This window comes from Camponotus vicinus, unplaced genomic scaffold (genome assembly GCF_025532165.1).
Source record: "Camponotus vicinus isolate PSW18456_S1 unplaced genomic scaffold, iyCamVici1.0 SCAF_1, whole genome shotgun sequence".
Lineage (NCBI taxonomy): Eukaryota > Metazoa > Arthropoda > Insecta > Hymenoptera > Formicidae > Camponotus > Camponotus vicinus.
The window spans coordinates 15,039,737-15,053,041 of record NW_028141945.1 but is presented as its reverse complement, the minus strand read 5'-3'; the positions used below and the strand labels follow the sequence as shown (position 1 = coordinate 15,053,041).

Genomic DNA, 13,305 nt, shown 5'->3' with positions numbered 1-13,305 from the left:
CACAATTAATTGAGATCCTCACTCTGCGATAAAACAGTCCCAACTTGTCTTTCCCGAGTTCGTAATTCACACGCACGTGTTATCATAGATTATGGCACATTCACGTCATCTGATGGCGCGTTTCAACGTAAAATTGACACGTGACAAATTTACCCTTATGCATGCGCCGGCCTTTTATCCCACTAGCAATTGATGACAACGTTAACAAGATTGTACTTATTAGTATTAATAAATTAGTATTAATAAAAATTAATAAATTTTTATTAATAAATTTCTTTAATAAATAAATAAATTTCTTTCCATTAATAAATTTCTAAATTAGTATTAATAAATTTCTTGTCATGTTAGTCGATCATTCTTTATTTGTTTAGCCAAACAGGTGCCGTTCATGCAACACGAATGCTTCAACACATGTATAATTAATTAAATAAAAAAGAATAATCGTAAAATAAACCACGTGTTTTTCTATTATTTTAATAATAAATTTCTCACGTTTTCAACAGCAAGAAGATTTTGAAGAAATTTAAACGTAAAATGCGAACAAAAGTGCAAATGTACAAATTGTCATAGTAACTGATCATCCAAATTAAATGTCCAGATTAATCATCTTTCAATCATACGATAATCAATCATTAACTCTACCGATGATATCAAGAGAAATATTCGCCTAACTTTACGCATAACCCGATGCAACTCGTGCAAAATTGACATCAAAAATCGCATTCGGTTCAGATCTCATTAATGAAAATTAAATTCGCATTGACACATTGTTCCGTAATAACGCAAATTAATAATTGCTTTGAGATAAATTCAATGCTCGAATACGGGAACTAATTCGATTTTGTGATAAACGTTTTGAGGTTTTCTGAAATTTTAATCACTCGTTATAAATCAGGAGAGATTAACAAGAATTTAATTTACATCGAAATATTTTGAATCGGTCAAATTAATAATAGTTTTGAAAAAAAGATCTGTCCGGTTTCTCTGCGATATCGAGTAACTAGCCTGATTTTATCAATAATGAACTTCTCGATTTTTTTTTCTATATTTTCGCAAACGAAATGCGACACACGAAAAGAGTAAAAGTAAAAGCCAGACTGCGAATTCAACTCACATAGTTTACCTCGTTCTGCAGCTAAAGAAACAAATAACGAGAGAAATAATTTTACAATTTTTTCACAACACCAAAAAAAAATTGACATAAATTTCCTGATAATCTGCTTTCCGGTTTTTATTATAGATTGGTTTGAAAATTCAGCGCACACAATACGTTGCCCCTTCGGAATTAAAAATCATTCTAAAGCGTAATTTAATTCTGGCAATATCCAGGCGATTAAATTCTTTTTTCTGTCATAATGCCTCGCATCGCAATTTATATTTTTTTATCAAATTTGGATAACAGAAATCTCCCAAAAATTAAAATATGGGGAACGCTGATTTACAATTAATCTCAATTAATCAATATAAATAATATTGTGAATATTTTGAATTCCGCGTTAAATCTATATTATTAATAATGTTTTTCAAACAATATATACATGAATCATTCGTATAATCTATCTATCATGAGCGTTAAAGATTAAAGATCGAATTAATTATCGAGATAAATCAAATCAGATTAAATTAACTATATCATTCTTTTAATCGCGCGGATTAAAAAATGTGTATCTTTTGCAAATTCTCTCGTTTCCTAAAAACTGCATGCAAAATTTACCTTACATTATATTAACTATAATCTTTGACGAAAACGTGTTTGTATTTTTCTTTCGCGCTTTTCGATTAATCGTCGATTTCAAGTCGGATCGATGAATCGAGTGTACCGATTCGTCCTGCCAGTCGACATTTTACAACAATTCCCTAGAAAAACGACAAAACTCTTTTTTTTTGCCTCTCCTTTTCTCTCTTTTTCTCTTCCTCTTTTTCTTTCTCTCGCGAATCAACGGTCACGACAGATCTGTATACGCTCGCACGCGGCGTCAAACTGACGAGGGTTGGGAAACCCGCCACCCTTCGTGCCGACCAATGTGTAAATGCAGAGCGCATGATCTATCCCTCTCCCTTACCGAGATGCACCGAGTTACGCGCCGGTTTCCGTCCCCAAGTAGTCTAGATCTTAATCTTAATCTTTCGTGCATCTCTGTACAGTTTTACAGCTTTCCCACCGGGACGTATGAATAAAATGAAGCTTTCGCCTTTTGCTTTTATTCACCGTGACAGTTGTTGCGAAAAATATACGCATATACAGGGCGTTCCAAATCAAATATATCTTTCGTGATCTGTGGATTCTTGGGCTCCAATTTTAAATCAAATTTTTCTTAATGGAAATTAATGGAATTAATGGAATCATTTTTTTAAAGTTTCGACATATTTCTCAATAATAAAACTTAAGATAAAATTCTGTTTGAGTGGACTTCATTCATTAGTCACACATTATAAAAAGTGTAGAGTGCAAGTTTTCAAAGAGCTCTTAATTTTAATTTATCTAATTCCAAAATTGTGTTTTTATCTCGACATTATTATAAAAAGAATTATTAATTAAAAAATTTATTAATCAGACAAAGCGCTATTGATTTAGGACACCCTATATTATGCGTCTGTTTCTGTATAAACTTTAAGTTTTTGCTTTGAGGTAGCAAAAGATTGTAGCAGTCGCTATGGAAACATGAATAAAAAGTTGTGTTTATTATGCATAAATAAGTTTCCATAAAACGCGAATAAAAGTTTATTATCCATGAAAAAAGCCGGTTCGATAAAAGTAAAGTTCATATAGCTTTGCTTTAAAATAAAACGTTCACATGGAATATATCGCTTTGATATATTTTCACTTAATTTTTGCGTAATGTATCTTAATCGACTATTGATTTACAATTATTATAGTTTCATAATTTCGAAAATTCAACGATACTTTTTTATTCATTTAGTATCGTGAGGGACACAGGTCAACGGTTTCGTTTAGCGAACATGTAACGTGAAATTCATTTTTAATTGTTTTTTAATATGAATAAATACACGGTTTGATTGCTGATTTTATTTATATTGTATATATGTTTAGCATTATTTGAATTATTTTACTTTGTAATATACGTTGTAATATACAATTTATTCGTAAAACAAAAAGTAACTTTTTCTTCACGTGAAAAAAAGACGGTGTTAATTTTTGTCTTTTGCTGACGAGCATTTACGTCATCTTTATTCATTTCACCCACTTTATCGTCTGTTATATCTACTTCATTTTGTATCGTAAATATTAGAGGCCTTAAAGGACGATTAATATAGTGAAAATAAATAGAAAAATTTCATTGGAAAATGGATAGCTAATATTTGATTGTGATTATTAAATTTGTTTGAAAAAAAATACCAGTCGACGAATTCCAAATAATTCAATTTACCACACAATCATATCACGTAAAAACGATAAATAAGTAATTATATTATGTAATATTTGAGATAAATAAACTAAGTAAATCGTGGAAATATTATTTTGAGGTTTTTCCTATATTTTATCGAGATATTTTATCAAAAATAATTCAGTTATATACGTAAAAAATATTGATAAAATATATCATAGTATCAAGATAGATGCTTCGGTTTTAGACAAATTAGACAATGTATACTAATGTTTGAGAAGAAGTTTCAGATATCTAAGACATATTTTTTTGTATTGTTCTTTATAAATTTTGGAAACAAACCTCTTCTACTAAAAGTATTGTCTGTATCAAGACAGGACACATGAATTTATTGATAAAATCCTCGTAAAATATGCAAGAACGTTTCACAAAAGACCTAAAACACGGCCTTTTATATTTTATATTTAATTTTTCAGATTCAAAATACATCCGTTCAAACGCGAAATACATTTCAAGCGAACTAAAAATGAAATTGGATTGAATGGCGCTTCAGCTACTCAAATCCGTGTGAATTAAAAACATCATAAAAGGGAATGAATATGTAGTATCATGCGGCTTAGGGAACAAAAAGGGAGAATGGGGACACAAAAATGTAGGAAAGTAGGTATGTAAATAGTATACGTGATAAAAAAATGGAATTCCATACCTGGCTACATCGCTACTCCTTTTGCGATGTCCACCAACGACGCCAATTTTCATGAAGTGCATCGCTTCAAAATCGTTCATACTTTCACACTGATATGAAACAATATGAAACAACCAATTACAATCGCATGTACGTATACATATGTATCGCAGACTTTTTGCATGAAAAAAGATTCAGCCTTTTCATAAAATTCCGAATCTTTGTAAGCTGACGTTTTATAAAAAGTTTAGGTTTTTTTTTGTAAAAAAACTGCATTTACGAAAAGTTTGCGACACACACACGGGGAGAAAATATTTTGATAAATATAATCATAATCATTATGCAAAATTTATTTTCATAGAATAAAATTCGTCAAAAAGAGCGCAAAATTATTGCCCTCAATTTGATGTATTTAAATATTAATTGCAATAGTAATTACAATGTAATAGTAATTACATAAAATTACATTGCAGTAGTAATTACAATATAAATAGTAATTAAATATTAAATTTGAAGTTTTAAATATCCCGATCAAAAGGAAAGATTAATGTGAATGTTTGCTCCTCGAGGACAAATTTTATCACATTTAAGGTAATTTTCCCGTCTTTATTTCATGAAATAAATAATAAATTAAAGAAAAATTAGAGAGGGAATTAAATATTTTCTTTCGGGAAAGAAATTTCAAAAAATATATCGAAATTAATGATTGAACGCGATTAAAAAAGATCTTTCGATCAATCCTCAATTTTTTTTAAACCGTAAATTTAAGTTGAATACGGATTAACCTTCCATTATCTATACGTACCTGTTTTCCTTCCTTTTTTTTCGCACGATTGTCAAGTGTCAATATATCGAGGATTAATCGCGAACAACACGCGTTAATTAACTCTATTATACATGCATTTATTTAGGGCGCGAGATACTTAATCGATAATTTATTCGCGACGATAGACACGATGTAGTACACGAATAATGTACAAGACGACGTTTGAACCGACAAGACGCGACACAAAGTAAACATGGCGGTCTTCGTGAACATTGCCGCATATATTTGACAATTACCAGTGAATATCGTTGAAATAATATCAACATATAACAAATATAACGATGTATTGAATATCAACGAGTCAATATAATTTAATGTCATACCTAATATCGAAAGATAAAACACGCATGCGATTAAAATTTGACGTTTCTCCTTTCGATATTTTCAAATAAAAAGCGCGGGAAAATACGAAGTAATTCGAAATATCCGTCTCATGCACGTATTTTTTATCTAAACTTTAAGAAATTTAGAACTATATAATAAAAGTTGTGTGTAAGATTATATATATTGTTAAAACACAGTTTTACCGACATCATTCAAGCTATTTATTTATTTAAGAAAAATAATTTATACTACTCATATATACTTTTTATGTCACACATTATAATATACAGTATATTTTAAGACAAATAAAAATTTATAATCTTTATGAATATATACATTTTTATATAAGAATGTGAAAAAAAAAAATATATATATATAATTTTTTTCAAATTTGTATTTGAAATTCTTATATAAATATACATATATTTATATATGTATATAAATATGTATATATATATTTATATAAAAATGTGCAGATGAAAAATTCAAAACTAAAATGCATATATATTATATATCCTTGGATTTAAATCACTTTTAAATATCTTTATTCGTCCTTTTCATATCACAAACGTACAGAAAACTTAGAAATATCGCGTCACGTTCTATACAATAAATGCGTCTCGTACTACCGGCTCATGATTCATCCGCATGTTTGTATGCGAATCATTCTTGCGAGATGACCTCAGGAATTTATGTCCCTGAGGAATAATCAATCTTGTGCGCATTGCGCAGTTACTTCAATAGTTACTCGAGAACTGTGTTTCAAAAGGAATCCTCAGACATGTTCTCATTCATTTTGCAATTGCATTGCACAAGTTGAATGAGCCCCGAGGGAAAGAGATACGGGAGGAATACCGTACTTACTTCGAATAGATATAGATACCTGTATTTTCTCTTCTCACTTTTCCTTCTCTCTTTACATTATTTTTAAATCGAGACAACATCCAGGCATCGATAAAACGCAGGTAGATTCATAAGCGGTTGTTTTCCGCGCAAACTATTAGAATTTGGTTTTTTTTTATTAAAATCGTCGTTTTGCTAAAAACAGATTATATATAATGAATTCATTTATTTTATTTCATAATTTTACATCTCTTGCTTCTTTTGCCTTTTTTGAAATCTGCGAACAAATAGATCTTAGAAAATAAAATGAAATAATGTCCATCTGGATAAAATATCATTTCCGACAAAAAGAATTGTCAAAAATCTTAAAATCCTATTCAAAATCAACATAATTTTTCTTTTTTTTTCGCAACAAATTACGCGATCTACGAAATATAAATATTTACAATTAAATAACATAGCTTGTTTTATCACTGCTATAACAAAGAACTTCAAGAGGGTTTTTTCTGACAAGTAAAAATACTCTTGAAGCTTGTCGCAAATTTCATAAAACACCCTGTATTTCTGGAATCATGATATTGTATGTACGCGCGCGCACGTAATAACGTATAGTATATTTTTAAATAGTTTTTAAATCTTTTTACGTTTTCTTCTCTTAATTCTTAAGATACTCCTATTTTTTAATTTCCCCTTCCGTGACATTTTGCGTAATACCGTATACATCTAGCAGCCACGTCGAAAACCTCATACCATTTACAAATACAAAAAGTTGCACTTTAAAAACTTCATAAACGAAGGTATAAAAAGAAGGTATGTTACCTCTTTATACTTATTGTAAAACTTCTGCATTTCATGATCGTCGATCGAATCAATGCACGTTACAATTTACGCTCTTATAGTCCCTCGATTAATTTCACAAAAATCATTTCACTAGTGGACGGACCCCGGCCGCGTCGTCACTTGTTTTTCATAATCATCGTCCGCCTGGTCACTCGACCGCAGAACATTCCGACGATGAAGATTATCCCGATCATGGTGAAGCCGACGACCATGAAGTAACGCCGCGCTGGGGAACGATTTACCGACGAATACAGCTCCTCGAACGAATTTGGCGCGATTAACTGTAACACGACAAATAAAGTGCGATTATTTCAGAGTAAAAAAAAATATAAGTATTTTTGACAGCAGACCTTATCAGCATTTCTAAACATTTCCATTCTCGTAGTCAACATCTTGAAACAATCGGGTTGCAAGGGTTTATTACTGTCTTGCAATGCATTTTGCAAACATTTTATATCTGTAATATAATTATTTAAATTATTAATGAATGTTATCATATTTAACAAAGTAAACATGTGTTTAAAGATTCATTATAATAATTTAAAATACAAGTTTTATATATCTATTTTAGATTTAAAATTCTATGTAACATATTTATATTAGATGTGTGTGCACTTAAAAAAATCTATATATTATTACACATAAAAATCAATACACAATACTTTAAAAGAAATTGTTCATTTTTGACCATTTTATTTCATTATATTATTTTCAAAATTATTAACAAAAGAAATTGTTTGCAGAAAAAATATTACGTACGTCTTCCTGCGCCTTGAGGTACAGCACTGCAATATTTGCTGACATCCACTGCACAAGCTTTTTGCAGCAAGGGATCCACATTGATGTCAGCCCTTGTTTGTTCTATCTGATCAGCGATTTCCAAACGACATTCTTCCTTCATGTCTTTATTCCCGGCATTGAATTCTTTCTTGAGACACTCCTCGACAGTACCAGGTCGCTCATTTTCATCCGATCGACATATAGTTTCAATCTAACAGAATATAAATTAAACTTAGAGTTAGATATAATGAAGTTGAATTTTATATTAACTAAATTTATATTAACTGTAAAAAATGTCTTGCCTAATAATTGAATTCTTAAATATTAAATAATGATCCTTTAACGAAAATCTTTATAAAATTCTATTGATTTTTACCTCATGTGCACACATGGTTGCTAATAACGGATTTAAATGATAATTCAATGCAGCTTCTCTAAGAATGTTAGCCATTTGATGCTCGCATTTAGTCGTCAGTTTCGATTCCCGAAATTTGATTTTCAAACATCTAATTACCTTTCCTTCCAGTTCTTTGTCAGTACGCTCATGTACCAATACCTAAAAAGTAATATAATCCCACACATATAATATATACACATATTAAAAAATATTATTAAATTATTTTAAATTACATTATATATAATTTCTCTTACTTCTTTGCAATGCCTATCGATATCGGAACCACACGCGTTTTGCAACGCAGTATTAAATCTGTAATCTGTATTCTGTTCAATCATTCTTCGAATCACAATATTCTTGCATTTGTCATCAAAAGTAAGCTCATCTTTGTATCTCTTAAGACAATCCAAAGTTTGCGATTTGCTCACATCATGGCAAAATTGCCTAATCATAACTCGACAAGTGTTCAACAGAGGTACATCACTGGAACTATCTTGGAACTCTTGTTTCCTCACTTTAAACAGCTGCTTGTGACACATGTCTGTTAACTTAGACTTGTGCGATGCCAAGCATTCTAGTACCTGAAACAATATGGATTTTAACAATATCATAGTAAAATTGGCTTAAGGATGGCCAACCAAAATAGTCAATAATATTTTAGAAAGAAGAAAAATTGATTTTTAATGAATAGAGAATAAAATATAATAAATATATAAATATAATTTATATATTTATTTTAGAATTATTTATAATTTATTAATTTATATTTATATTTTCTGTATATATAAAAAAAATTATTTGAATAAAATTTTTCAAGTTACACATATACAAGATGTAAATATAATAAAAAAGCAGATGGCCATCTCCTCTGTATTAAATAATTGTTAACTATTGTTACCTGCGAATTGCCTGGTTGAATATTAGAACAATATTGTTTAATGTCTACTGTGCAGGCCGCTTGTAAGATAGGATCGAAATGAATGTTTTCTCGTTGCTGATAAAGTTGTGCTCGCAGCTGCTGTCTGCAATCCTTCAACACACGATGTTGGGACTCTTTTATTATGTCCTCTTGCACAATCAAGCTTAAACACTCTATCACATCGGCTTTCGTCTTCGATCTAAATTACAAAATGCGTTTATAAATTTTAAAATATTTATATTTTATAATTATATATTTCGAAAGAGAAATTTAATTACTTAGGACACCATCTTTTAACGTATGGCCTGCAAGCCTCTTTAAACTTATATGTAAAATGATAATTCTTTAAAGATATCAATTGGAAATGTTCCACAGCAGCTTTACATTTATAATCAGTGCGTGCATCTAGCTCGTTTTTGTGCTCAATAAGACATTCCATCATATCTCCCTCGTCCTTCCCATATTTTAATACCTCCTAAAATATATGTAAATCTCATTGGCAATTTGTAAAATATATAATATTGTAGATTTATAATAATTTACCTCACAATGACGTTCCATAATATGTTGACAAGCGGAAGAAATGATAGGATTCAGCTCGACACGCTCTGCTTGTTCTTCAGTGAAATTTCCAACTGCAAGCTTGCACTTTTTGTTCAAGCTGCAATACAAATACAATTTTAATAATATCGTTTAATCTCAGCAAAAACAATTTAATAATATCAAAAATAATTTTAAATCATTCTTAAAAAGTTTATAAACAAATATTTTCCATTATAATGCATACATAAGTATTACATTTTTAATAAATGGTAAAAGATCAGAAAGTAGCTTCAATTTTCAAATTTCCATTATTTAAGTAGGTTCTATTGTTTAAAAGTATCAATACTTGTCTAAATTATCCTGCAGGCAAAGAATCTCCTCTCCCTTTCCAGTTTTATCGTAACAAAGTAATGCTAGTTCATTGAAGCACACTTCTTCTATCTCAGGTTGCAAGTCAACATTTACAGCACGCTGCCTCATAACTCTCCTAATTTCGTCCAAGCAATCTGTTTTCAACTAAATAACAGAAAATAATGGAAAAAAAATAGAAGAAAAAGATAATTAGAAAGAAAATTATATTTTTTTTCTTAGAATAATAATAACAAATTATTGTGCTTTAACAGCTAAAATTATTTTAGAATTATTTTAAAGTTTGATTATTAAACTAATTTAATTAAAAATTAATTATGCGCTTCATGCAGTCTTAATAATCTTACCGTCATATTTTTCTGATATACATGCCGATACAAGCATGGCAGTACGAGAGGTCCCGTTTCAGGATCCATCTGTTTACCATCGTTCGCCCATGCGTTTCTCGCGTGACACAAACGCACAGCGTCAAACTTGCATGCTTTGTACAATTGCGGATCCAGTTTAAAGTCTCTAGCGATAAAGTATTGTATTTGCACTAGAGCTGTCTCACAAGCCTCGGTCATCCTCTCCGTCCCTAATTGTTCCATCAAGCACGATATCACTCTGGCATCTCCACCGTGTACCTACATTAGATATTAAAAAACAGTGCTTAACAAGGAAATTCAATAAATAAAGAAATATAAACTTTATATATACCAGAATTTGCTTATAGTCTATTTTCATGTATAAACTTACATCTCTGCAAGCTAGATTGACAACAGGTTGACATCGTTCTCTTAAAATCGGATCAATTCTCCAATCTTCGCCAGCATCAGCTTCCATAATTAACTCCTCCAACTGAAATTATATGATATAAAATATTTTATAATAAAGAAATTGAATGATATACATCTTTTGTCAATGTTTTTAATCATGTTTCTAAAAATTTTAGAGAATATCTTTCAAAGAATGTTATAAATGAGTTGATTATTACTTATTTTAGAAACTCTGGATCCTGAAATCTCTAATTTTTTTCTATCAATTGTTTACCGCTCTTTGACATTTCGGCGCGACTCTCGATTTCTTCTTTCTCGTTCTCGTATGTTCCATCAGACAGTGTATCGTTGCACCGCCGACTTCGAGACTATTGCAAAAAGCCGTAATATCGTTGGCACATCCATCCACGATCTCCGGTGACAATCTATAATCTTCCATCAGGAGCTTTCTGTGATCGAACATTTCCGCTTGACAATTCCCATCGATCTTGCTACCGTTCTTAACAGCCGACTCTAAGCAAAGTAAGATTTGCGCTAACTTGATGTCCTTGTCATCGGACACGGATCGCCTGCAGTGATTACTTCTGATATCTTCCTTACATGCTTTAACTAAACCCTTGCTAACTCTATAGTCAGAAGCAATAAGCTTCTCCCTCCTCGTCAATTGTTCTTGACACTGAGCGGTCATTGATCTGTAAATAGAAATACAATCTAAGGAAAATGATAAAGCAGAATTTTTAAATGAAATTATATTGGATCCCTCAGGTTACTATATAAGTATTTTAATATTTAGCTCTTTAGATTCTTAAATTATTAAACTCTTGATCCTTGAATTTAGGCTTACACAATATTTACTTTTTTGATATTTGAGTTTACCTATCAGTTTTATGTTGCATCAAGCATTTGTAGACTTGACCACTGCCTGGTCGAATGTTGGGACAGAACTTCATATGATCGTGAATGCATGCCATATATAACTGACGATCCAGTTTGATATTTTCTGCTTGAATTTCGGACACATGAAGAATGTGTTTTCTGCATTCATATTGCAGCTGTTCAACATGTTCCTGCAGACAAGCTAGTATCTGACCTTGTGATATATCTCTGTACGGCTGCAGAGTATCACATTTAAAGGTTTTAATGTCGTTCATACAATCTGTCTTAAAAGGAGTCAGAATTCTGAAATCACTGAAAGCAATCCACTCTAATCTCTGAATGTAAGTAATGCAATCAGGATTTCTAATCATTTCTCGCTTATCGATCAAACAAGAAAGATACGCTCCAGGGATTTTATCAGAATCTGAACATTCCAGAACGCTCAGTTGTGCAGGACCGCATGCCTTCATGGCAAGCCTCTTTATATTTTGATTGTTTGTAATATTCTGAATATATGACCAAATTGCCTGCTGACACATATGGTTGATTCCGGACATCTCAGTAGGCTGTAAAATTTGTAACAACAGTTAGATCTCTAAAAAGAAATTTATTCCCTTTTCCTTTAATATATACCTTGAACGTTTGAATACACTCAAGCAGCATAAGTTCGTCATTATTGTTATCTATATTTCCACAAAGATCATTCAACTTATTTCGGCAACTGCCACTTATAGTCTTTGGTGAACCGTCATCCTCGAATTCTCTTCTAGAATTTAATAAAGCTCGTTGAACTCTCTTAATCTTAACAGAGGCATCGGAAAAAAGCCAACCGATTTTAGAGGGCTCATCAATCTGCTGAGCATCTCCAACATAAGTTGATACTGTGTAATGTAGTGTTAATAGAATAAGCAGTGCGGAGAATATCTGTCTTGTACGCTCCATCCTCGTTACTCAAACTTTATATCTCCTAACGATATCATTACAATAATGTTCTGTAAGAAATGCATAATTTTGTCGAGATATCATTCATCATTCAAAATTATTTAAAGTCATTTATATTAAGAACTAACGTCAGAAACAAAACAAGGTAATAGATATTGTTTAATTTAAGATGTATTGGCAAAAGACAAGGAAGAGTACAAACCTTGCAAATTCGTTTATGCCACAGTCGCTTTTTATTATTTTTTTTTTTACTCTTGTTGATCATCCACTGACGTAAATCCTAAATATACGAATGCATTATTGGAAATCAGCAATTGCCAGCAATATATAAGCATATAAAGAATAATTGGTGGAAAAAACGATCAAGCTTCCATATATATATTACACTTGTTATTATATTAGATCTACCACGGATTATGTGAAATATGATGCAAGGGCAGCCATTTTCACGTGGGCAAAACACACCGGGTGTCACAGAATTCGATATGCTGTATCTCTCGATAAAGCGCGATAGCACCGACGAGATACTATCGTCGGTGGCGATAGTACATATATTGTAAAGGTAAAACAATCAGAATTGTCAAATATGCAAATATCTGACATTTCGGATTGTTTTATCTTTACTCTACAAAGTATACAAAAATAAGAAATTACGTGATATATATATATATATATATATATATATATATGTATATATTTTTTTACCCAACCTATATATTCTGCCCACGTGAAAATGACTGACCATCGAAATCTATAATTCATGATTAAAGGCCATCACACACAAAATTGCATAGCTGCATATGCATAGCATAAGACCATATGAACCAATGAGCATCGAGTATTAAATCGCCATATT

At 31.0% G+C, this 13,305-nt stretch overlaps 2 protein-coding genes across 2 annotated transcripts in view; both read right to left on the bottom strand.

Annotated features, from left to right (window-relative positions):
* The window catches only part of LOC145977032 (uncharacterized), a 121,490-nt gene extending 119,520 nt beyond the window's left edge, over nt 1-1,970 (bottom strand). Inside the window, exons 1-2 of the mRNA XM_083108666.1 lie at nt 1,715-1,970; nt 1,115-1,135 (exon numbers count right to left, since the gene is read on the bottom strand). The gene's annotated coding sequence lies outside the window, so the exon portion shown is untranslated. The remainder of the gene's footprint in view (nt 1-1,114; nt 1,136-1,714) is intronic.
* A 3,740-nt stretch (nt 1,971-5,710) lies between these two features.
* On the bottom strand, nt 5,711-12,842 carry Glg1 (Golgi apparatus protein 1). The gene is made up of 15 exons (XM_083108578.1): nt 12,652-12,842; nt 12,141-12,499; nt 11,508-12,073; nt 10,906-11,323; nt 10,612-10,713; nt 10,221-10,499; nt 9,851-10,020; nt 9,505-9,622; nt 9,240-9,436; nt 8,941-9,160; nt 8,297-8,623; nt 8,022-8,201; nt 7,625-7,856; nt 7,216-7,322; nt 5,711-7,146 (listed from the first exon to the last, which is right to left on the bottom strand). Exons 2-15 carry the CDS (start codon nt 12,447-12,449, stop codon nt 6,982-6,984), a joined length of 3,390 nt encoding a protein of 1,129 aa, XP_082964704.1. The 5' UTR covers nt 12,450-12,499; nt 12,652-12,842; the 3' UTR covers nt 5,711-6,981.
* Nucleotides 12,843-13,305: the final 463 nt, after the last annotated feature.

Coding starts and splice junctions, on each gene's coding strand:
- Glg1 (XM_083108578.1), bottom strand. CDS start 12,449: ATGGAGCGTACAAGACAGATATTCTCCGCACTGCTTATTCTATTAACA. Junction 9,437..9,504: donor TTATGGAACGTCATTGTGAG/GTAAATTATTAT, acceptor CATATATTTTAG/GAGGTATTAAAATATGGGAA. Junction 7,147..7,215: donor TGTTTAGAAATGCTGATAAG/GTCTGCTGTCAA, acceptor GTCGTGTTACAG/TTAATCGCGCCAAATTCGTT.